The 24,952-nt window shown below is 30.8% G+C and overlaps 3 protein-coding genes across 9 annotated transcripts; all 3 read left to right on the top strand.

The window, feature by feature from the left end:
* Nucleotides 1–4,158: 4,158 nt before the first annotated feature.
* On the top strand, nucleotides 4,159–17,985 carry LOC111703373 (MAR-binding filament-like protein 1). 3 transcript variants are annotated; one of them, XM_023475291.1, is made up of 3 exons: nucleotides 4,159–4,245; nucleotides 9,809–9,929; nucleotides 10,490–11,417. In XM_023475291.1, exons 2-3 carry the CDS (start codon nucleotides 9,836–9,838, stop codon nucleotides 11,383–11,385), a joined length of 990 nt encoding a protein of 329 aa, XP_023331059.1. In that variant the 5' UTR covers nucleotides 4,159–4,245; nucleotides 9,809–9,835; the 3' UTR covers nucleotides 11,386–11,417. The 3 variants fall into 3 exon arrangements, with proteins under 3 accessions (XP_023331059.1, XP_023331061.1, XP_023331060.1); XM_023475293.1 differs by lacking the exons at nucleotides 9,809–9,929; nucleotides 10,490–11,417 and adding exons at nucleotides 16,325–16,445; nucleotides 17,227–17,985 and having other exon boundaries at nucleotides 4,164–4,245; XM_023475292.1 differs by lacking the exon at nucleotides 4,159–4,245 and adding an exon at nucleotides 7,774–8,172.
* LOC111703375 (uncharacterized) lies at nucleotides 11,376–15,294 on the top strand. Of its 4 annotated transcripts, none has more exons than XM_023475298.1 (3): nucleotides 11,376–11,463; nucleotides 13,819–13,940; nucleotides 14,180–15,294. In XM_023475298.1, the coding sequence occupies exons 2-3, from the start codon at nucleotides 13,847–13,849 to the stop codon at nucleotides 14,779–14,781; spliced, it is 696 nt and encodes a 231-aa protein (XP_023331066.1). In that variant the 5' UTR covers nucleotides 11,376–11,463; nucleotides 13,819–13,846; the 3' UTR covers nucleotides 14,782–15,294. The 4 variants fall into 4 exon arrangements, with proteins under 4 accessions (XP_023331066.1, XP_023331064.1, XP_023331065.1 ...); XM_023475296.1 differs by lacking the exon at nucleotides 11,376–11,463 and adding an exon at nucleotides 11,894–12,542; XM_023475297.1 differs by lacking the exon at nucleotides 11,376–11,463 and adding an exon at nucleotides 12,572–12,926.
* Nucleotides 17,986–18,924: 939 nt separating the features above from the next.
* On the top strand, nucleotides 18,925–23,007 carry LOC111703374 (spindle pole body component 110-like). Of its 2 annotated transcripts, XM_023475295.1 has the most exons (4): nucleotides 18,925–18,996; nucleotides 21,384–21,504; nucleotides 22,110–22,391; nucleotides 22,476–23,007. In XM_023475295.1, exons 2-4 carry the CDS (start codon nucleotides 21,411–21,413, stop codon nucleotides 22,931–22,933), a joined length of 834 nt encoding a protein of 277 aa, XP_023331063.1. In that variant the 5' UTR covers nucleotides 18,925–18,996; nucleotides 21,384–21,410; the 3' UTR covers nucleotides 22,934–23,007. The 2 variants fall into 2 exon arrangements, with proteins under 2 accessions (XP_023331063.1, XP_023331062.1); XM_023475294.1 differs by having other exon boundaries at nucleotides 22,110–23,007.
* The last annotated feature ends 1,945 nt before the right edge of the window (nucleotides 23,008–24,952 follow it).

Raw genomic sequence — 24,952 nt, forward strand, 5'->3', positions numbered from 1 at the left:
CCCCCCCCCCCCTATTATTAGTAATCCCCCTTAAATTATTGTTAATTTTAACAAAATACCAATAAAGGAAGTTTTTACCTCAAGCTCAAATTTTCTAATCTCCATCTTTGCAGCTTGACGGTGTAAACTTTTTATATTTCAAACTTAGACTATTTAATTTAACAGAGTTGCAAAGATATAGGGATTTGAAAATCAGAGTTTGTGACAGAGACTCAATTCCTTTCTGGCCTCAAAATTAACGAGATAAACATGGTTTAGTTGAGTGAGGACTTGAATATCGTCTTCAAGATCTTTGTAATAATTGCATAGGTGGCATTCAGTTGGCAACCTAATATTAAAAGAAAAATTCTCGAATTAATAACTTTTTGTAAACGTATTAACTGTAGGTCTGCTCTTTTTGTTCCTTTAAAATTAACAGTATATTTTCGTTGTGGTTATTACAATTTGGTTATATTTAATAACTTGAAATCCGAACAAAATTCTTAATAATTTCCTGTTTTTAAAAAAGCTCAAGAAACGCAGACCGCATTTACGAAAAACCAGGACTAGGGAAATTTTATGATTATTGTTTCTAGAACCAAACATGTTAAAGAAGGTTGAAAAAATGGATGCCACATATGATTTCTAAGATTTAAGATGATCTTCAAGCTTTCTCTGAACTGTTATGTTTGGTGGGACACCCTGTATGAAGAATTTCATTCAGTTTTAGACAACTTCAGTTTTATTTAAGGAACTGTAAATGAAGTTTCAAGTGACCCCCCAAACAGAATTACTCACCCCCCCGGCCGCAGGGGGGGGGGTGGTGGTGATTTTTAGGTGTTCTTGTGGGAAAAAATGATTAAGTGGACATTATTAAAGAGTAGGCACGCCCGATTATATTTTATAACTTTATTTAAGCAACAAAGAGGAAGATACCTTCGGTTTTCTATGTTCAATTCTGCCAATTTTCATTCTATAGATAGAAATCAATAATATCTTCGTCAATTTTGACAAAGGTTTTAAGGATATCGAATGAAGAACGTAGCGTCCATACAAATTAAAAAAGTTGCAACTTTCAACTCTGATCGAAAATAAATCAATTTAATTCCAAACAAATCATTCAGATATTACAACCTATAATCATCGAAAAATTTTCGACGCATTCGTGTATAGTTGATATTTCATAATATTTTTTATTTATTTTATGATCAGATAGTTTCTTTTAAAAACATGTGTTCCTGTTTTGAGGATTTTTGATAATGAAGACGACATTTTCATATTTTTCAAGAAAATTCGAAAATCCAGCTCCATCAAAATATTATTTTTAAAAAACAAAATCAAAAATATTATGAAATATAACTAGATGTTTTTGTAATTTTCTAAATGGAAAGTCACTTGAATTTAAAGGGAGTGGTTGCGAAAAAATGAAAGGAGGTTTAGGCTTACCACAAAAATTAAGCGCTTTGATCGCTACTAATCTTACTTCTATCTGTTGCGTCTATAAGGAGAACATTGTTTAAAACGACTTATGCTGAAGAACGTAGCGTCCATACAAATTCAGATAGTTGCAACGTTCAACTCGGATCGTAAAAAAATTCATTTAATTCCAAACAAATCACTCAGATATTATAGATATTACAACCAATAATCATCGATAATTGTTCGACGCATTCGTGTAAAGTTAATATTTCATAATATTTTTTATATTTTTATGATTACTTTTAAAAACATATGTCCTGTTTCGAGGACTTTTGATAATGAAGACGATATCTTCATTTTTCAAGAACATTTTAAAATCCAGCCCCAGTGAAATATTGTACGATTTCGTCGTAAAATAGTTGATTACATTGGATTTAATATTTAAATGATTTGTTTAAAATTAAATTGATTATTTTACGGTCCGAGTTGAATGTTGCAACTTTCTGAATTTGTATAGACGCTACCGTTCTTCAGCATGAGTCGTTCTTAAGAAATTTCTCCATATTTAATAAAATGAAAATCCCAACTTATATTTCCCCACTTTTAAAACATATTTTTTCCAGGCACCCTTGACATTGACAACCTAACCTGAATATGAGTTCCTCAATAGTGAAACTACTCGCTGTTGCTCTAGAAGAAGCTAAGAAGCTAGAAAAGCAAGAAACTGAGAGGAATTCCGACAGCGGAGGTAATAGAATCTTTCATATTTTCAAGTTTCATAATAATCCTCAAAACCACCTTTACATTTAAAACAAAACTAAATAATTGAATAAAATTGAACTTTTTTATCCTTTCTATTTTCTTCTTCAAACTCAAAATACTTTATTTAAAATATGGCAATATAATACTTTTTTAAACCGTCCTTTTAATTGTAACATTTTTTACTTTTATTCTTGTACAGAATATGTATTTCCTTGTAAATTATTTCCAACTATTTTGCTTGAGTTTTATTTTTAAAACTTTTAGTTTGTCTTTAAACTAGTTAGTCTATAGAATAGTTTGTAAATTTTCCATTAAACAGTTTGTCCATAAAACAGTTTGACTATAAAATATTTCGTCCAAAAACCAATTAGCCTATAAAACCGTTATTGTCTTTTTCTGTAAAACAGTTTGTTCATTAAACAGTTTGTCCATAAAACAATTCACCTAGAAAACAGTTTATCTATGGAATCGTATTTTAAAAATGTTATTGTTTTCAAAATATAATAAATTATTTTCTCCAATTTTTGTTATTTTCTAGAGATTCAGCGAACTGGGGAGCAAATGGATCAACTTATCAAGGAGATGGGAAATATAAAGATTCAGTTTCAAGATATGAAGAAGGATACGGAAGATACAAAGACTGAATTGAACGAGACAAAGATTCACTTGGAAAAATCCAAGATTCAGATAGAAGAGACCAAGATTCAGCTTCAAAATACCAAGACTGAATTGAACGAGACCAAGATTCAGCTGGAAGATACCAAGACTCAGTTGGATGAGTTCAAGATTCAGTTGGATGTGTCCAAGATTCAGTTGGATCAGTCCAAGATTCAGTTGGATGAGTCCAAGATTCAGTTGGATGAGTCCAAGATTCAGTTGGATGAGTCCAAGGTTCAAGGAGAAGATTGCATGGTTCAGTTCGTTCAGTTAGATGTCCTGTATGCTGCCAGGCTGGAAAAGTTGTTGACCAATGGATGGAACAAAGATAAGAACAAATAAGGAATACAGGGGTAAGGGTAAGAATGGTTGTCCCATAGTAGTGCCTTCGCTATATCCTGGTATACTATTTGTTTACAATTGTCACTAAACAGACATAAAGCTATAAAGCTCTCGTTTAGTATCAACTGCGTTTTCATATACATTGTTCTTAATTTGATTTTATAAACCTTCTTTTATAATGTCATTTTTCGCATTTGATACTAATAAAGCTATAGCTCTGTTCTCATATTGTTGGCAGGATTTATTCCTAAACATTTTGACTGATACTTTTATTCATAGATATGCTCTGTTTTCTTTCTGAAATTGTTGTTGAAATTTTTCTGATTTTTAAAAAATTGTTTTTACAGTTCTGTTTCAATATTGTTTCTTGAGCTAAGAATTTATATGTCACAAGAACTGTCAAGATTTAGTTTGCTTTTTTATTGCACTTTGGTGGAATTTGATCTTTGTTACCTTCTAGGATTCAAATCCTAAGTTTAGGAGTAATGTTTGTATTATGATTCCCTTTGTTACCTTCTAGAATTCAAATCCTAAGTTTAGGAGTAATGTTTGTATTATGATTCCCTTCGTTACCTTCTAGGATTCAAATCCTAAGTTTAGGAGTAATGTTTGTATTATGATTCCCTCCTAGTGATAGAATTGTTCTCAGAAAAGTTTATGCTGAAGAAAAGTTAAAATATTTTTCAAAATCAGAAGTTACCGATCTTATTCTAAATATTCTCTCACTATTTTAATATTGTAATATTGTAATATTGTTAAAACATTTGGCTTAAAAATCTTAAATTGATTAAAGTTGATCCATAATCAACATTTTAACTTGTGAAAATTTCTTGTTAAGTGTTAGTAATATAAGCTGTACAGGTTGCAATTGACAATCTTCTAAGATGTAAGTTTCCTTTCATATTGTAAAAGTAGATCTTATTTTTGTTTGGATTTTCAATTTGTTGTAAATTTTTTTTAAAAGAAAATCTTTTTTTGCATTTAAAATCTTTGTTTTAAACCAATATTGTATGTTTCAGATAAATATTGATATATCTGACTAAATATAGTTTAGAGAACCTTCAGGACTGTTCTAGAATATTTCTGGTAAGTTTTATTTTAGAAACTTAGGGATGAGAAGAATTCAACTTTAAGTTTTTATTCCTGTTTTTCCTACTTTTCCTATTAAATTATATCCATTTTAACTTTCACGTCGATTCTATATAGTAGAACAAAGAAACTGATTCTTAATCCACATGGATATTTGTTGTTATGCATTTTTAAACAAATGTCGTGAAAGCTTGGTAAAAGAACTGAATTTTTGCCACACACTCAAATTTTCTAATACCTACATATTTGCAATCTGATAGTGTAACTGTAAACCTTTGATTTTTCGAACCTAAACTATTTGATAAATCAGAGTTTATAGTTTAAAATATTAAAGGTCTACGACATTGGGATGCAAAGATTGAGGGATTAGAAGATTAGAGTTTGTGGCAAAAACTCAGTTCCTTTAAGTTTAGTTTTTAATGGACTGTCAAGTGTGAATGTAATATTTTAAAACGTTGTAACTTGCATGTACTATTTACAACAATATATTTTACAGCTTTATCTAAACAACAAAGATATCTTCCATTTTCTATCTTAAAAACAGGTTAATATCTACCATTTTCTATCTTAAACAAATTTTAATTTCTGCCATTTTTCTTTTTTCCACCATTCAATTCCACAGAGAAAAACGGGAACATTTTTATCATTTTAAAACTTTTGGGTTGTATTTGTTCTTTGTTTCTCAGAAAGGAATTCCTGGAAAACCCCATTAAATGCCTAATTAAATTGTCCATTCTGATAATCTCCTGAATCTGCCCCTGAAAAATAAACGGGAAAACTGAAGTTTTTACAATTATGTCAAATTTTTATTTCCTTATTTAGATATTTAAGCCAACCACACAAATAAATATCTTCTTTTTAATTGTATTCTGTATAAATGACAGAAATTCTGGTCCTGATGAATTAAATAATAAAAAAGTTATTAACCATTTCTGATTTTTTGGAAACACCAATTCGCCGTTTTAACGACCGATCCACCCTACCCTATACATCAAAAAAAAAAATTAGTTCACAACTATTATATTGAAAAAGTAAAGAAGTTTCAGCATTCTAATGTAAGCCGTTTTTAAGGTATTCAGAAAAAACACAAGGGGGTGGAAAATATCCCCCCCCCCCCAACGGGATAGGGTTAAGCCATGAAATGTCAAGGGGGGGGGGGGTAATATTGATCGGCTATACGGCCTATCCGCTATACTGCACATCCGACCTACGACAGCTGTTTATTTTTGTTTTATTTTCCCATCCGCTATACTGCACATCCGACCAATGACAGTTGTTTATTTTTGTATTATATACTCCCTTTCATTTTTCCTTTTTAGTCTCTTTAATGAATTTAATGATGAACAAAATTCTTAATATTTCCTGTTAAATCCTGTTAAAGCTCAAAAACAGGCAGACCACATTTACGAAATGCCAGGACTAGGGGTAATTTGTTTCTAGAGCCAAACACGTTAAATATGTTGACAAACAAACAACTGCCGCATATTATTTCTAAGATTAAAGACGATATTAAAGCTTTTTCTTCACTGTCATGTTTAGTGGGACACTCTGTATGTATATTTTTATGAATTTCTCTAAACTTCATACTTCTACCCATAAAATGGTTTATTTTCACAAATTCAACGAAAAAAAACATTCTTGCCCTCTATTAAAGAGTTGGCATGCCTGATTCACATCAGTGTATTTACACCTTTATCTAAGCAACAATGATGAAGATATCTTCGGTTTTCTATCTGTAACTTTGTTTAATTCTGCCATTCAACAGAGGATCAAAAATGACCAATTTTCACTTTTCATTTTTGGCAAAGGTTTAAAAGACATCGAATGTAACGGTATCAATAGAAATTATGATTAACAGTAAAATGTTATTGCCAACTTATTTTTCCCTCCTTTTCAGGTACTCCTGACATTGACAGTTCCTAACTTCAACATGAATTCTTCAATTGTGAAGATACTTCCAGAAGCTCTAGAAAGCGCAGCTATGAAGCTAGAGAAGGAAGAAACTGAGTCGAAGTCCGACAGCGGAGGTAGAAAAATATAACATATTTTTATAATAATCCTACAAACAACCTTTACATTTAAAACAAGGGTGAATAACTAAACATTATTGAATTGTATACATCCTTACCACATTTCTTTTATTTCCTGCTTCAAACTAAAACTACTTTATTTTTAAATTGTTTCGCACATAATAATTTCTAAACCATCCTTTTAAGATTTAAAATTTATTTTTACTTCTTACAAAGTTGAGTAATGAGTATCAAGGCAGCGACTAAAAAGTTGGTTTCATTTAATTTTCAGTCCAGTATTTGTATTTCCTTGTAAGACATTTCCAACTACTTTGCTTAAGTTTTATTTTTAAAACTTTTAGTTTGTCTTTAAAATAGTTAGTCTATGGAATAATGAAAATTGTCTATTAAACAGTTTGTCCATAACAATTTTCCTATAAAACAGTTTGTCTAGCAAACAATTAGTCTTAAAAATAGTTATTCTATAAACATTTAGTCCATAAAACAGATTATTTATAAAAAAGTTTGTGTTTCGAACAGTTTATTCATAAAACACTTTGTTTATAAAACAGTTTGTTCATAAAATAATTCACCTAGAAAACAGTTCATCTATAGAATTCCGTATTTTAAAAATCTTATTGTTTCCAAAACAAAATGAATTATTTTCTCCAATTTTTGTTTTTTTTTCTAGGGATTCAGCGTACTGAGGAGCAAATAGATCAAATATTTGAGGAGATGGGAAATATGAAGATTCAGTTTCAAGATATCAAGAAGCAAATGGAAGATGTCAAGGGTCAAGGGGAAGATACAAAGATTCAGTTGGAGAATACCAAGACTGAATTAAACGAAACAAAGATTAAGCTGGAAAATACCAAGATTCAGCTTGAATATTCTAAAACTAAAACTTCCAAACAAGATAGAGTTGTAGAATATGTAGAGAGGGTAGCTTCCACACACGGACACATCACATATCCGTGGTGGTATCTGCAGTAGATGTGCTTACAACTGTAAATAAATAACTGTAAGCAGATAAAGCTTAACCAAGAAAGCTAACTATCCACATTCAAATATACTGCATCTGAACTCTGACTTGGTAATAGTGTTAATAATACCATTATGGGATCTATTAGAGTTATATGTACTTTTTATGGTAAAAGATTAAGATAGAGATAAGTTTGCAAGTGTAATTAGTAATTAGTGTGGTTTTTTATTGCTTTGTGGTGGAATTTGATCTTCGTTACCTTCTAGGATTCAAATCCTAAGTTTAGGAGTAATCTTTGTATTATGATTCCCTTCGTTACCTTCTAGGATTCAAATCCTAAGTTTAGGAGTAATGTTTGTATTATGATTCCCTTCGTTACCTTCTAGGATTCAAATCCTAAGTTTAGGAGTAATGTTTGTATTATGATTCCCTCTGAGTGAAAGAATTGTTCTCAGAAAAGTTTATGCTGAAGAAAAATTAAATATTTGTCAAAATCAGAAGTAACCGATCTTATTTTAAATATTCTATCGGAAATATTCTCTCACTTTTTTAATATTGTAATATTGTTATAATGTTAAAACTTTTGGCTTAAAAATCTTAAATTGATTAAAGTTGATCTATGATCAACATTTAAACTTGTGAAAATTTCTTGTTAAGTATATTAGTAATATAAGCTGTACAGGTTGCACTTGACAATCTTCTAAGATGTAAGTTTCCGTTCATATTGTGATGAAAAATCTTATTTCGGTTGGATCTTTCAATTTGTTGTTAACTATTTTTTAATAGTTAATATTTTTCAATTTTGTTCTATTCTGCAATAACTTAAGAAAATCTTTGTGCATAAATCATATTGTATGTTTCAGATAAATATTGATTTCTCCCTGACTTAAATACAGTTTAGAGAACCTTCAGGACTATTCTAGAATATTTCTGGTAAGTTTTATTTTATTTTATTCAGGAATTGTTAAATTTCGGATATGTAATTTTAATTACAAGCTTATATTCATTTTCTCATACTTTTCCAATAAAATTTTATTCATTTTAACTTATACGTCGATTTAAATATAACAAAGAAACTGATTTTTTGCACAAATTCAACTTTTCTAATCCCTATATCATTGCAACCTAATGCCATTTTAACATTAATTCATAGTTTGAAATATCAAAGGTTTTCGAAATCGGGTTGAAAATATTAGGGAATTAATAGTTTGTGGCAATAACATCGTTTCCTTTTTTTGGTTTTTAGTTTTTTAAAGGACTGTCAATTGTGAACGTGATTTTGAATTTTAATGAGTTGTATGTACAACAGCATATTTCACATTTATGAAAACAACCAAGATATCTTCCATTTTCTATCTTATAAACAGGTTAATATCTGCCACTTTCCTTTTTCCATCATTCAATTCTACAGAGAAAAATGAGAATGTTGTTATAATTTTAAAACTTTTTGGGTCTTATTGCAAAATTAAGAAAGAATTTTCTATAAAAAGATAAGTGTTGTAATTACTAAATACTTTTATTATTAATTAATTGAAATGATGCAGTTAAAATAGGAGCGGTTCAGGGGTGGGGGGGGGACTTATTCCCCCCCCCCCGGAGCTCTTGGGGGGTAATTAATGTTCCATTGCAAAGTAAAAAAAATAACAAGAAAAAAAAATTTGTTGTTTTTGTCCTTTGTTTCCCACTGTTACTAAGCAAAATCCTCTGAACGATTTTGGCTGATAAATCTCTATATTTTAAAATAGATTTTAAATCTCTTTAAAGCTTAGTAAAGAACTGAGTTTTTGCCACAAACTCAAATTTTCTAATTCATATATCTTTGCAATCTGATAGTGAAAACCTTTGATATTTCAAACTTAGATTTTATCTTAAACATCGAATTCATAGTTTGAAATATAATAGATATACGACATTGGTTTGCAAAGATAAAATGATTGAAAAATAAGAGTTTGTGTCAAAGATCAGTTCCATAATACACACGCCAATGGACGCAAGTCTTTTTTTATATAACAATGACAAAATATTGCTGACGCCTTTGTTTTTAAAAACTATCTCTGTAAATGTTCAGGGCATGTATACAAATTACAAATTACAAAATTCTAAGCTATGGGTCTAGTTTTAGGAAAGTATGAAGTATTACTGGTTACAACTGTACAATCCTACAAATTATAGTGAATCAAACTTATTATCCCAGGCTTTTAGGGTGCTTCACGGATTTCATAATAAGATTTCATAGATTTTCAAAATTTTCAAAAATTTAATGAAGATCGAACTTTGATGAAGTTTTAAAAATTTGATTATCCATAAACCATGATAATCTTAATTTTTCAAGAATAGATCGTATTTTAAAAAAATAGTAGGGGGTGCAACTGCAAATTAGTCACTGCACCCCCCTTTCAGGAGTAATGAGGGTGCAACCTGACCCTTTGCACCCTCCTGGTTTCGGGCCTGATCGGGTTGCAAAGATTTAGAAATAAAAAAATAAGAATTTGTGGCAAAAAATCATTTTCTTAAAAAAGAGAAATTGTAGACTGACTCTTTCCTCCCTTTTAAAACGTTAATTTTCAAGGTAACCCTAACAACCTGAACAGTGAACATGAGTTCCTCAATCCTGAAAATATTCTCTGACGCTCTAGAAGAAGCCACTAACCTAGAGAATCGTGGAACTAAGAGGAAATTCGACAGTGGAGGTATTATTATAGAATAATCTTAATTATTTTCATTATAAACCTATAAAACCACCTTGAAATTTAAAACTTTGAAGCAAAAACTTAATTATTATAGTAATATTATCTTCTCAAAATCCTATTTTTCTTTTCTTACTATTTTAGTTTTGAGACTACGGATTTCTTGGAGCTGAATTTTTGAATATTCTTGTGGAAAATATAAAAATAATGGAATTTGATGTATTTACATGAAATATGTCAAACCATTTTCTCCTCATATACGGATCTAGAACAGTTTCTGTTAAAAATAGAACATCAAATACACTTATTTATTACTTTTATGTTGTTTTCCTATCCTGCAGTTTTCTGGTTCTCATCGTATAAATTTGATTAGTTAAAAACTTGTCTATAAAATAAATACATACCCTTGTCCATAGGACAAGACAATTTTGCTTATATTTCAAAGACATCAAAATCTGAGAACAGGATAAAAACATGGAAAGAAAAAGGCTATGGATTTTTTTCTTATTCATTTTTTTCAGATAAAATCATATAGTTTTCTTTATATTTATGTTACTATTTAGGAATTCAGCGTACTGAGGAGCAATTGGATCAAATATTTGAGGAGATGGGAAATATGAGGATTCAGTTTCAAGATATGAAGAAGCAAATGGAAGATGTCAAGGGTCAGCTGGAAGATACAAAGATACAGTTGGAGAATTCCAAGATTGAATTGAACGAGACCAAGATTAAGTTGGAAGATACCAAGATTCAGCTGGAAGAATCCAAGATTCAGTTGGATGAGACCAAGATTCAGCTGGAAGAATCCAAGATTAAGATAGAAGAGACAAAGTCTCAGCTGAATGAGTCCAAGATTCAATTGGAAGATACCAAGATTCAGTTGGAGAATACCAAGACCGAATTAAACGAGAACAAGATTCAGCTGGAAGATACCAAGATTCAGTTGGAGTATACCAAGACTGAATTAAACAAGACCAAGATTAAGTTTGAAGATACCAAGATTCAGCTGGAAGAGTCCAAGCTTCAGTCGAAAGAGACCAATATTAAGTTGGAAGAGTCCAAGATTAAGATAGAAGATTCCAAGTCTCAGCTGGATGAGTCCAAGATTCAATTGGAAGATACCAAGATTCAGTTGGAATATTCTACGACTAAAACTTCCAAACTTGAGAAGGAATTAGCGGATATATACGAGTATACCAAAGACCCATGCTTAAACTGCAATGGGTCAACCTTCTGCCTGGATGGTCAAGTTGTTCGTAATACACCAAGGATAGGAACCAAGATCAGAGCACTAAAGGATACTACATGGAATTGCTCGGGTACTCAAAACCGGATTCCTGCTAATGATACTGGAGTTGTAGAAAGTGTACGTCCCACATACGGACCCCTCATCAAGTGGAACCCATATGGAAATTATGAATTCCGTGGTTTCCGTGGATGTGTTTACAACTGTAAATAAATAACTGTAAGCAGCTAAAGCTTAACCCAGAATGCTAACTATCCACATTCAAATATACTGCATCTGATCTCTGACTTGGTAATATGTTAATAATGCCAATATGGGATCTATTAGAGTTATATGTACTTTTTATGGTAAAAGATTAAGATAAGTTTGCAAGTGTAATTAGTAGTTAGTGTGGTTTTTTATTGCATTTTGGTGGAATTTGATCTTCGTTACCTTCTAGGATTCAAATCCTAAGTTTAAGAGTAATGTTTGTATTATGATTCCCTTTGTTACCTTCTAGGATTCAAATCCTAAGTTTAAGAGTAATGTTTGTATTATGATTCCCTTTGTTACTTTCTAAGATTCAAATCCTAAGTTTAGGAGTAATGTTTGTATTATGATTCCCTTCGTTACTTTCTAGGATTCAAATCCTAAGTTTAGGAGTAATGTTTGTAATATGATTCCCTTTGTTACCTTCTAGGATTCAAATCCTAAGTTTAGGAGTAATGTTTGTATTCAATATTGTTTCTTGAGCTAAGAATTAATATGTCACAAGAACTGTCAAGATTTAGTGTGATTTTTTATTGCATTTTGGTGGAATTTGATATTCGTTACCTTCTAGGATTCAAATCCTAAGTTTAGGAGTAATGTTTGTATTATGATTCCCTTTGTTACCTTCTAGGATTCAAATCCTAAGTTTAGGAGTAATGTTTGTATTATGATTCCCTCCGAGTGATTGAATTGTTCTCAGAAAAGTTTATGCTGAAAGAAGTTAAATATTTTTCAAAATCAGAATTAACCGATCTTATTCTAAAGATTCTATCACTATTTTAATATTGTAATATTTTTATATTGTTAAAACTTATAGCTTAAAAATCTTAAATTGATTAAAGTTGATCTATAATCAACATTTAAACTTGTGAAAATTTCTTGTTAAGTATTATTAATATAAGCTGTACAGGTTGCAATTGACAATCTTCTAAGATGTAAGTTTACTTTCATATTGTGATGATAAATCTTATTTTGGTTGGATCTTTCAATTGTGTTAACTATTCTGCAATAGTTTAATATAATCTTTGTGCATAAATCATATTGTATGTTTCAGATAAATATTGATATATCTGACTTAAATACAGTTTAGAGACCCTTCAGGACTGTTTAAGAATATTCCTGTTAAGTTTTAGTTTAGGATTGTTAAACTTTGAGATGAGTAGTAAACCATCAAGCTTTTATTACTATTTTCATTCTACTAGCAAGTGGTATATCTGGGACATTAATAAAAGGACTGTAATCGTAATTTCAAGTGACCCTTTATGTAAAGATATGGTAATGCTGGATTTACAACAATACCCTTGAAATCTAAATCTGATCAAAATTGTGGAAGACAAGTCGTGTTTCTCACTTGAAAAATGTTTCTCCAATCTTTATTATAACAAAGAAATGTGTAAGTCACTCTTGCAGAGAACCCACAGCAGAAAATGGAATTCTAAATGGTTGAAAAAAAATAGACTCAGAAGGTTGAAATAAAACATTTATTCCTGTTTCGAGGATTTTTGGTAATGAAGACGACATTTTAATATTTTCCAGGAATGTTCGAAAACAAGTTGTAAGCTAAATATTATTTTAAAAAATAAAATCAAAACATAATATGAAAAATCAACTATATACAAATGTGGCGAAAGATAATCGATGACTATAGGTTGTAATATCTGAATGATTTGTTTAAAATTAAATAGATTTTTTTACGGTCTAAGTGGTATGTTGCATCTTTCTGAATTTGTATGGACACTACGTTCTTCGGTCTTTGTCGTTTTTAACAATTTTCTTCTTATAGACGCAACAAATAGAAGTAAGATTAGTAGCGATCAAAAGTGCCTTTTTTCGCATTAAGCCTATACCCCCTTTCATTTTTCGCGAACACTCCCTTTAATGCAGTTTTTTAGNAATACCAGTTTTTAGGGGGGTGCACAAAATTTGTTTCGCTAAAAGTTCACCCCCCTGGGCTAAACCTCCACTACGCCCTGAGTGTTAATTTAAAGGGGGGAATTTTTGGGGGGGAAATGATAAAGTTTAAAGGCAAGTTTTTTTTATATTTTTTCAAATTTTTTACCCAAAATTGGTTTATTTTCACCAATTTAGCGAAAAAAACCATCCCTGCCCTCTAAGAAAGAGAAGCACGCCTGATTCACAACATTATATTTTACAACTTTATCTAAGCAACAATGAGAAAGATATCTTCGGTTTTCTATCTTAAACTCTGTTTAATACTGCCAATTCTCATTTTATAGATAGAAATCAAGAATATCTTCGTCATTTTTTACAAAGGTTTAATGGATATCGAATGTAATTGTCTCAATGGAAAGTCACTTAAATTTAGGACCTGCAGTTTCTTAAAAAAATGAAAATCCCAACTTAAATTTCCCCACGTTTAAAACGTATGTTTTCCAGGCACTGACATTGACAACCTAACCTGAACATGAGTTCCTCAATTGTGAAACTACTCGCTGTTGCTCTAGAAGAAGCTAAGAAGCTAGAGAAGCAAGAAACTGAGAGGAATTCCGACAGCGGAGGTAAAAGAACCTTTTATATTTTCAAGTTTCATAATAAACCTCAAAACCACCTTTACATTTAAAACATTTGATTATAAAACAGTTTGTTTATAAAACAGTTTGTTTATAAAACAGTTTGTTTATAAAACAGTTTGTTAATAAAACAATTCACCTAGTAAACAGTTTATCCATAGAATTCCGTATTTTAAAAATATTATTGTTTCCAAAACAAAATTTCTCCAATTTTTGTTATTATCTAGGGGTTCAGCGTACTGAGGAGCAATTGGATCAAATATTTGAGGAGATGGGAAATATGAAGATTCAGTTTCAAGATATGAAGAAGCAAATGGAATATGTCAAGGGTCAGGGGGAAGATACCAAGATTCAGTTGGAGAATACCAAGACTGAATTAAACGAGACAAAGATTAAATTGGAAGATACCAAGATTCAGCTGGAAGATACCAAGATTCAGTTGGAGAATACCAAGACCGAATTAAACGAGACCAAGATTCAATTGGAAGATACCAAGATTCAGTTGGAATATTCTAAGACTAAAACTTCCAAACTTGAGAAGGAAATAGCGAATAAATACGAGTATACCAAAGATCCATGCAAAAACTGCAATGGGTCAACCTTCTGCCTGGATGGTCAAGTTGTTCGTAATACACCAGGGATAGGAACCAAGATCAGAGCACTAAAGGATACTACATGGAATAGCTTTGGTTATCAATACCGGGTTCATGCTAATGATACTGGAGTTGTAGATAGGGTAGATTCCACACTCGGACCCTTCATCAAGTGGAACACATCAGGATTAAGCATGGATTTCATTGGAACCGGATTTGTTTACAACTGTAAATAAATAAATAACTGTAAGCAGCTAAAGCTTAATCCAGAATGCTAACTATCCACATTCAAATATACTGCATCTGATCTCTGACTTGGTAATAGTGTTAATAATGCCATTATGGGATCTATGGTCATAAGAATTATATGTACTTTTTATGGTAAAAGATTAAGATAAAGATAAGTAATGTTTGTATTATAATTCCCTTCGTTACCTTCTAGCATTCAAAACCTAAGTTTAGGAGTAGTGTTTGTATTATGATTCCCTTCGTTACCTTCTAGGATTCAAATCTTAAGTTTAGGAGTAATGTTTGTATTCAATATTGTTTCTTGAGCTAAGAATTAATATGTCACAAGAACTGTCAAGATTTAGTGTGATTTTTTATTGCATTTTGGTGGAATTTGATATTCGTTACCTTCTAGGATTCAAATCCTAAGTTTAGGAGTAATGTTTGTATTATGATTCCCTTCGTTACCTTCTAGGATTCAAATCCTAAGTTTAGGAGTAATGTTTGTATTATGATTCCCTTCGNTGCAAAGATATAATGATTGAAAAATAAGAGTTTGTGTCAAAGATCAGTTCCTTAATACACACGCCTATGGACGCAATTCTTTTCTTTTTATATAACAATGACAAAATATTGCTGACGCCTTATTTATTTAATGTTACTTAATTCTTAGTGGTAACCATAATTCAATGGAATGATTGTTGTCTTCATTTTTTCTTTTAATTATGAATTATCACCGTGCTTTGTAAATTGTAAATTGTAAATTGTTTATTAATCTCTGTAAATGTTCAGGGCATGCATACAAATTACAAATTACAAAATATTAAGCTATGGGTCTGGTTTAAGGAAAGTATGAAGTATTACTGGTTACAACTGTACAATCCTACAAATTATAGTGAATCAAACTTAGAATGAGATATCCTTAATCCCAATTACTTAATCTTGAGTATCCAATGGACACACTTTTGATTTTCTTCTTAACCGTTCTTTCTGGGATATTGTAGAGAAAAATCAAGTAAAGTCCCTCCCGTTTCTGTATATAATCTTATACGGCGCGCAAAATTTCAAATTTATCGGCTTCATATACGCGACTCTGATTGGTTGAATTTTATACACTTTTCAGAAAAACAAGGACACGATTAGGTTAATCTTGATGTTAAGAAAAAGAGAGGATTAAACATTAATCTCAATATCCACCATTCTAAAGTTTTCAGTTCAGGCTTTTAGGGCGCTTTACGGATTTTATGATAAGATTTCATGGATTTTCTAAATTTCTAAATTTTCAAAAATTTAATGAAAATCAAACTTTGATGAAGACTAATTTTTGAAAATTTGATTATCCATAAATCATAATCTTAATTTTTCAAGAATAGATCTTATTAAAAAAAATAATGGGGGTGCAACCTGACCCCTTGCACCTGGTTACAAGCCTGATCGGGTTGCAAAGATCTAAAAATAAAAAAATAAGAATTTGTGGCAAAAAATCATTTCCTTTAAATAAAAGAATTGTTGACTGATTCTTTCCACTATTTTAAATCGTCAATTTTCAAGGTAACCCTGACAACCTGAACAGTGAACATGAGTTCCTCAATCCTGAAAATATTCTCTGACGCTCTAGAAGAAGCCACTAAACTAGAGAATCGTGGAACTAAGAGGAAATTCGACAGTGGAGGTATTATTATAGAATAATCTTAATTAATTTCATAATAAAACTATAAAACCACCTTGAAATTTAAAATTTAAAACTTTGAAGCAAAAACTTAATGATTATAGTATAATTATCTACTCAAAATCCTATTTTTCTTTTCTTACTATTTTAGTTTTGAGACTACGGATTTTTTAATATTCTTGTGGAAAATATAAAAATTTGATGTATTTACATGAGCTTTAATCTCCTTGACATGAAATATTTCAAACCATTTTCTCCTTATATAGGGATCTAGAACAGTTTGTGTTAAAAATAGTATTTTTATTAGTATTATCATTTTGTCTATTAAACAGTCGTCCATAGAAATGTGTTTATTAAATAGTTTGTCTATCAAACCAGAAAACTCCGGAATAAGGAGGACTCAAGTTGTGACTTTAAGTAGTACAATAAGACACAGGAATTGTGCAGTGTGAACAGATTCATTTCACTGAACAAGGGATTTAATAAGTCACTAGTAAACTTTTTGCTTTGTTACAACATCAAATACACTTATTTATTACTTTTATGTTGTTTTCCTATACCGCAGTTTATTGTTCTCATCGTATAAATCATATTAGTTAAAAACTTGTCTATAAAATAAATACATACCCTTGTTCATAGGACAAGACAATTTTGCGTATATTTCAAAGACATCAAAATCTGAGAATAGGATAAATACATGGAAAGAAAAAGGCTATGGATTTTTTCTTTTCATTTTTTTCAGATAAAATCATCTAGTTTTCTTTATATTTATGTTATTATCTAGGAATTCAGCGTACTGAGGAGCAATTGGATCAAATATTTGAGGAGATGGGAGATATGAGGATGCAGTTTCAAGATATGAAGAAGCAAATGGAAGATGTCAAGGGTCAGGGGGAAGATACCAAGATTCAGTTGGAGAATACCAAGACCGAATTAAACGAGACCAAGATTCAGCTGGAAGATTCCAAGATTCAGTTGGAGAATACCAAGACTGAATTGAACGAGACAAAGATTAAGTTTGAAGATACCAAGATTCAGCTGAAAGAGTCCAAGATTCAGTCGAAAGAGACCAATATTAAGTTGGAAGAGTCCAAGATTAAGATAGAAGAGACCAAGTCTCAGCTGGATGAGTCCAAGATTCAATTGGAAGATACCAAGATTCAGCTGGAATATTCTAAGACTAAAACTTCCAAACTTGAGAAGAAATTAGGGGATAAATACGAGTATACCAAAGATCCATGCAAAAACTGCAATGGGTCAACCTTCTGCCTGGATGGTCAAGTTATTCGTAATACACCAGGGAAAGGAACCAAGATCAGAGCACTAAAGGGTGCTACATTCAAGGGTTCCACGGGTACTCCATACTGGGTTCCTGCTGATGTACATCCATCCATCAATCCAGCCATCGATTGGAACAAATTAGGATATAGCGCTGGTTTCAATGGAACCATGGGATTTGTTTACAACTGTAAATAAATAACTGTAAGCAGCTAAAGCTTAAACCAGAATGCTAACTATCTACATTAAAATATACTGCATCTGATCTCTGACTTTGTAATAGTGTTAATAATGCCATTATGGGATCCATTAGAGTTATATGTACCTATTATGGTAAAAGATTAAGATAAGTTTGCAAGTGTAATTAGTAGTTAGTGTGATTTTTTATTGCATTTTGGTGGAATTTGAGCTCCGTTCCTTCTAGGATTCAAACCCTAAGTTTAGGAGTAATGTTTGTATTATGATTCCCTTCGTTACCTTCTAGGATTCAAATCCTAAGTTTAGGAGTAGTGTTTGTATTATGATTCCCTTCGTTACCTTCTAGGATTCAAATCTTAAGTTTAGGAGTAATGTTTGTATTCAATATTGTTTCTTGAGCTAAGAATTAATATGTCACAAGAACTGTCAAGATTTAGTGTGATTTTTTATTGCATTTTGGTGGAATTTGATATTCGTTACCTTCTAGGATTCAAATCCTAAGTTTAGGAGTAATGTTTGTATTATAATTCCCTTTTTCCTTCTAGGATTCAAATCCTAAGTTTAGGAGTAATGTTTGTATTATAATTCCCTCTGAGTGATAGAATTGTTCTCAGAAAAGTTTATGCTGAAGAAAAGTTAAATATTTTTCAAAATCAGAAGTAACCGATCTTATTCTAAATATTCTCTCTGAAATATTCTCTCACTATTTTAATATTGTTATATTGTAAAAAATTTTGGCTTAAAAATCTTGAATTGATTAAAGTTGATCTATGATCAACATTTAAACTTTTGAAAATTTCTTGTTAAGTATTAGTAATATAAGCTGTACAGGTTGCAATTGACAATCTTCTAAGATGTAAGTTTCCTTTCATATTGTGATTATAAATCTTATTTCGGTTGGATCTTTCAATTTGTTGATAACTCTTTTTCAAAAATTAATATTTTTCAATTTCATTCTATTCTGCAATAGTTAAAATCTCTGTGTAAAAATAATATTGTATGTTTCAGATAAATATTGATTTCTCCCTGACTTAAATACAGTTTAGAAAACCTTCAGGACTGTTCCAGAATATTTCTGGTAAGTTTTATTTTAGAAACTTAGAGATTGTTAAACTTTGAGATGAAAATTAAACCTTTAAGTTTTTATTCCTGTTTTTCTTACTTTTCCTATTAAATCATATACATTTACGTTTACGTCGAATCTACATAGGAGAACTAAAGAAACTGATTCTAACTCCACATGGATATTTTTTTTATGCATTTTTAAAAAGATGAATAAGATCTCGTAAAAGCTTTGCAATAGAACTGAGTTATTGGCACAAACTCAAATTTTCTAATCCCTTTATATTTGCAACCTGATAGTGTAAACCTTTGATTTTTAAACCTATACTATTTGATAAATCAGAGTTTATAGTTTAAAATATTAAAGGTCTACGACATTGGGATGCAAAGATTGAGGGATTAGAAGATTAGAGTTTGTGGCAAAAACTCAGTTCCTTTAAGTTTAGTTTTTAAGGGACTCTCAAGTGTGAATGTAATTTTAGATTTTAATTAGTTGTAACTTGCATGTTCTATTTACAACAATATATTTTACAGCTTTATCTAAACAACAAAGATATCTTCCATTTTCCATCTTAAAAACAGGTTATAATATCTGCCATTTTCTATCTTTAAAACAGGATTCAATATCTTCCATTTTCTATCTTAAAAACAGGTTATAATATCTTCCATTTTCTATCTTAAAAACAGGATTCAATATCTTCCATTTTCTATCTTAAAAACAGGTTATAATATCTTCCATTTTCCTTCTTATAAACAGGTTATCATATCTTCCATTTTCTATCTTAAAAACAGGTTATAATATCTTCCATTTTCTACAGATTATAATATCTTCCATTTTCTATCTTAAAAACAGGTTATAATATCTGCCATTTTCTATCTTAAAAACAGGTAATAATATCTGCCATTTTCTATCTCAAAAACAGGTTATAATATTTTCCATTTTCTATCTTAAAAATAGGTTATAATATCTTCCATTTTCTATTTTAAAAACAGGTTATAATATCTGCCATTTTCTATCTTAAAACAGGTTATAATATCTGCCATTTTCTATCTTAAAAATAGGTTATAATATTTTCAATTTTCTATCTTAAAAACAGGTTATAATATCTTCCATTTTCTATCTTAAAAACAGGTTATAATATCTGTCATTATCTATCTTAAAAACAGGTTATAATATCTTCCATTTGCTATCTTAAAAACAGGTCACAATATCTTCCATTTTCTATCTTAAAAACAGGTAATAATATCTGCCATTTTCTATCTTAAAAACAGGTAATAACATCTGCCATTTTCTATCTTAAAAACAGGTTATAATATCTGCCATTTTCTATCTCAAAAACAGGTTAATATCTTCCATTTTCTATTTTAAAAACAGGTTATAATATCTTCCATTTTCTATCTTAAAAACAGGTTATAATATCTTCCATTTTCTATCTTAAAAACCGGTTATAATATCTTCCATTTTCTTACTCAAAAACAGGTTATAATATCATCCATTTTCTATCTTAAAAACAGGTTATAGTATCTTTATTTTTTTATCTGAAAAACAGGTTATAATATCTTCCATTTTCTATTTTAAAAATAGGTTAATATCTGCCATTTTCTATCTTAAAAACAGGTTATAATATCTTCCATTTTCTAGTTTAAAAACAGGTTATAATATCTTCAGTTTTTTATCTTAAAAACAGGTTATAATTTCTTCCATTTTCTATCTTAAAATCAGGTTATAATATCTTCAGTTTCAGTTGATATTTCAAACTTAGATTTTATCTTAAACATCGAATTCATAGTTTGAAATATAATAGATATACGACATTGGTTTGCAAAGATATAATGATTGAAAAATAAGAGTTTATGTCAAAGATCAGTTCCTTAATACACATGCCAATGGACGCAAGTCTTTTTTTTATATAACAATGACAAAATATTGCTGACGCCTTATTTATTAAATCTATCTCTGTAAATGTTCAGGGCATGCATACAAATTACAAATTACAAAATTCTAAGCTATGGGTCTAGTTTTAGGAAAGTATGAAGTATTACTGGTTACAACTGTATAATCCTACAAATTATAGTAAATCAAACTTGTTATCCCAGGCATGTGCTTCACGGATTTCATGATAAGATTTCATGGATTTTCAAAATTTTCAAAAATTTAATGAAGATCGAACTTTGATGAAGTTTTAATAATTTGATTATCCATAAACCATGATAATCTTAATTTTTCAAGAATAGATCTTATTTAAAAAAATAATGGGGGTGCAACCTGACCCCTTGCACCCCTCTGGTTACGGGCCTGATCGGGTTGCAAAGATTTAGAAATAAAAAAATAAGAATTTGTGGCAGAAAATAAAGGAATTGTAGACTGACTCTTTACCCTCTTTTAAAACGTTAATTTTCAAGGTACCCCTGACAACCTGAACACTGAACATGAGTTCCTCAATCCTGAAAATATTCTCTGACGCTCTAGAAGAAGCCACTAAACTAGAGAATCGTGGAACTAAGAGGAAATTCGACAGTGGAGGTATTATTATAGAATAATCTTAATTATTTTCATAATAAACCTATAAAACCACGTTGAAATTTAAAACTTTGAAGCAAAAACTTAACAATTATAGTAATATTATCTTCTCAAAATCCTATTTTTCTTTTCTTACTATTTTAGTTTTGAGACTACGGATTTCTTTGAGCTGAATTTTTGAATATTCTTGTGGAAAATATAAAAATAATGGAATTTGATGTATTTACATGAGCTTTAATCTCTTGGACATGAAATATGTCAAACCATTTTCTCCTTATATACGGATCTAGAACAGTTTGTGTTAAAAAGTCACTAGTAAACTTGTTGCTTTGTTACAACATCAAATACACTTATTTATTACTTTTATGTTGTTTTCCTATCCTGCAGTTTATTGTTCTCATCGTATAAATTAGATTAGTTAAAAACTTGTCTATAAAATAAATACATACCCTTGTCCATAGGACAAGACAATTTTGCGTATATTTCAAAGACATCAAAATCTGGGAAGAGGATAAAAACATGGGGAAAAAAAGGCTATGGTTTTTTTCTTACTAATTTTTTTTCAGATAAAATCATCTAGTTTTCTTTATATTTATGTTATTATTTAGGAATTCAGCGTACTGAGGAGCAATTGGATCAAATATTTGAGGAGATGGGAAATATGAGGATTCAGTTTCAAGATATGAAGAAGCAAATGGAAGATGTCAAGGGTCAGGGGGAAGATACAAAGATTCAGTTGGAGAATACCAAGACCGAATTAAACGAGACCAAGATTCAGCTGGAAGATACCAAGATTCAGCTGGAAGATACCAAGATTCAGTTGGAGAATACCAAGACTGAATTGAACGAGACCAAGATTAAGTTGGAAGATACCAAGATTCAGCTGGAAGATACCAAGATTCAGTTGGAGAATACCAAGACTGAATTAAACGAGACAAAGATTAAGTTTGAAGATACCAAGATTCAGCTGAAAGAGTCCAAGATTCAGTCGAAAGAGACCAATATTAAGTTGGAAGAGTCCAAGATTAAGATAGAAGAGACCAAGTCTCAGCTGGATGAGTCCTTGATTCAATTGGAAGATACCAAGATTCAGCTGGAATATTTTAAGACTAAATCTTCCAAACTTGACAAGAAACTAGCGGATATATACGAGTATACCAAAGACCCATGCAAAAACTGCAATGGGTCAACCTTCTGCCTGGATGGTCAAGTTGTTCGTAATACATCAAGGATAGGAACCAAGATCAAAGCACTAAAGGATATTACAATCAGACTAAAAGGTTCTCAATACCGGGTTTCTGCTAATGATACTGCAGTTGTAGTTTATGTAGATCCCACATACGGACCCATCTTCAAGTTCACATCATTCGGACCCATCTTCAAGAAATTAGAATTCCATGGTTTCCGTGGATTTGTTTACAACTGTAAATAAATAACTGTAAGCAGCTAAAGCTTAACCCAGAATGCTAACTATCCACATTCAAATATACTGCACCTGATCTCTGACTTGGTAATAGTGTTAATAATGCCATTATGGGATCTATTAGAGTTATATTACCTATTATGGTAAAAGATTGAAATAAGTTTGCCAGTGTAATTAGTAATTAGTGTGATTTTTTATTGTACTTTGGTGGAATTTGATCTTCGTTACCTTCTAGGATTCAAATCCTAAGTTTAGGAGTAATGTTTGTATTATAACATCTTTTCTTTTATTATTAATTAATTGGAATTATGCAGTACAAACAGTAGCGGGTTCAGGGCTGGGGGGGGAGGCTTATTTCCCCCCTGGAGCTTTTGGGGTAATTATTGTTCCTTTTGCAAAGTACAGAAAGAATCTTTTTTAGGAAAGATAAGTGTTGTGTTTGTCCTTTGTTTCCCATTTATACCTAGAAAATTCCTCTTAGCGCTTCGCGCACCTTTTTAAATTTCCCGTCTGATAAACTCCTATAATGTCAAATAGATTTTAAATCTCTTAAAAATTTGGAAAAGAATAACTGAATTTTTGCTTCAAACTTGATTTTTCTAATCTTTAAATCTCTGCAATCTGAAGGTGTAAACCTTTGATATTTCAAACTTAGATTTTATCTAACAGAATTCATAGTTTGAAATATCAAAGATCTACGAAATTTGGTTGCAAAGATATAATGATTGAAAAATAAGAATTTGTGGCAAAGAAAGAATCCGTTCCTTAATACACACGTCCAAGGACGAAAGTCTTTATTTTGTGTAACAATAAAAAATATAGATGGCGCCGTTACTAATTGAATGTTGTTAACATTATATTAAGACGGTAGTAACCAAAATACGATGGAATTGTCGTCTTCATCTTTTCTTTTAACCTTATCACGATTGGAGGGGGGGGGGGTCCCTCCCCCGTGACTTTTTCTGAATAACATAAAAAAGGCTTACATTAGAACGCTGAAACTTCATTACTTTTTCAACATAATAGTTTTAAACAAATTTAGCATAACAATTTTTTTTGATGCATAGGATAGGGTGGGTCCTCCAATGAAACGGCGGGTCGTTGTTTAAAAAAATCAGAAATGGTTTATAACTTTTTTTATTAATTATGCTACATGGCCAAAATATTTGAAAAGCCCTTGAAAAATGGATATAATAACATGTGTCACATGTTAGTATTAGTCAGAAGTAAAAATAACTAGTTCTGAAAAAATGTTCAACATACTTTTTGAACTTTTTTAAAATCCTCCCTTACACCCTGACCATTTTTGTAGGAGGTCTAATTTTTTTAATGAGCAGGTCTTGAAAAGTTGGACTGGGTACATGTATCACACTCCCATATTTCAACTCTAAAGGGGAGTGTTTCCCCCCCCCCCTCTTCCAAGCTATATAAGACAAAAATAGCCCAATCTGCAATAGGGTTCAGTATGAATTATCACTGGGCTTTATAAATTGTAATTGTTTTAATTGTCTGGGAGGGTGTTAGTGTTAACTTTGTTCTCTTTAGGAATTCAGACTGTTCTGGATCAAAATGACCAAATCATCAAGGAGCTAGAAAATGTCAAGGTTGAAGTAGAAAATGTTAATCTCAAGATTGAAAACCTTAAGAAACAAGTCTCTGATGACATGTCTGAGCTAGGAAATGTCTTTAAGGGTGAAATGGAAAATGTCAAGGCTGATGTTGAAAATGTCAAGGAGGAAGTGGAACATGTCAAGCTTCAGGTTAAAAACTTCAAGAATCAAGTCTCTTCTGACATGTCTAAGCTTGTTAAAGTCCTGGAAATGATAAAAACTGATAGCAAAGATATTGGTAGCAAGAAGGATACTTCTGAGACAGCTAGGGTTGATCTTTTCCCTTGTTTCAAAAATTTGAGTTATCATACTCGAAGATAGCGGACGACATTTGAAATATGTTGTGCCAGTACAAAATAATATACTGTACTATCGAGCCGGTACTAGATATATAGCCGCCTGGGCTGCTCGCCTAGTA

This window comes from Eurytemora carolleeae, unplaced genomic scaffold (genome assembly GCF_000591075.1).
Source record: "Eurytemora carolleeae unplaced genomic scaffold, Eaff_2.0 scaffold548, whole genome shotgun sequence".
NCBI lineage: Eukaryota > Metazoa > Arthropoda > Copepoda > Calanoida > Temoridae > Eurytemora > Eurytemora carolleeae.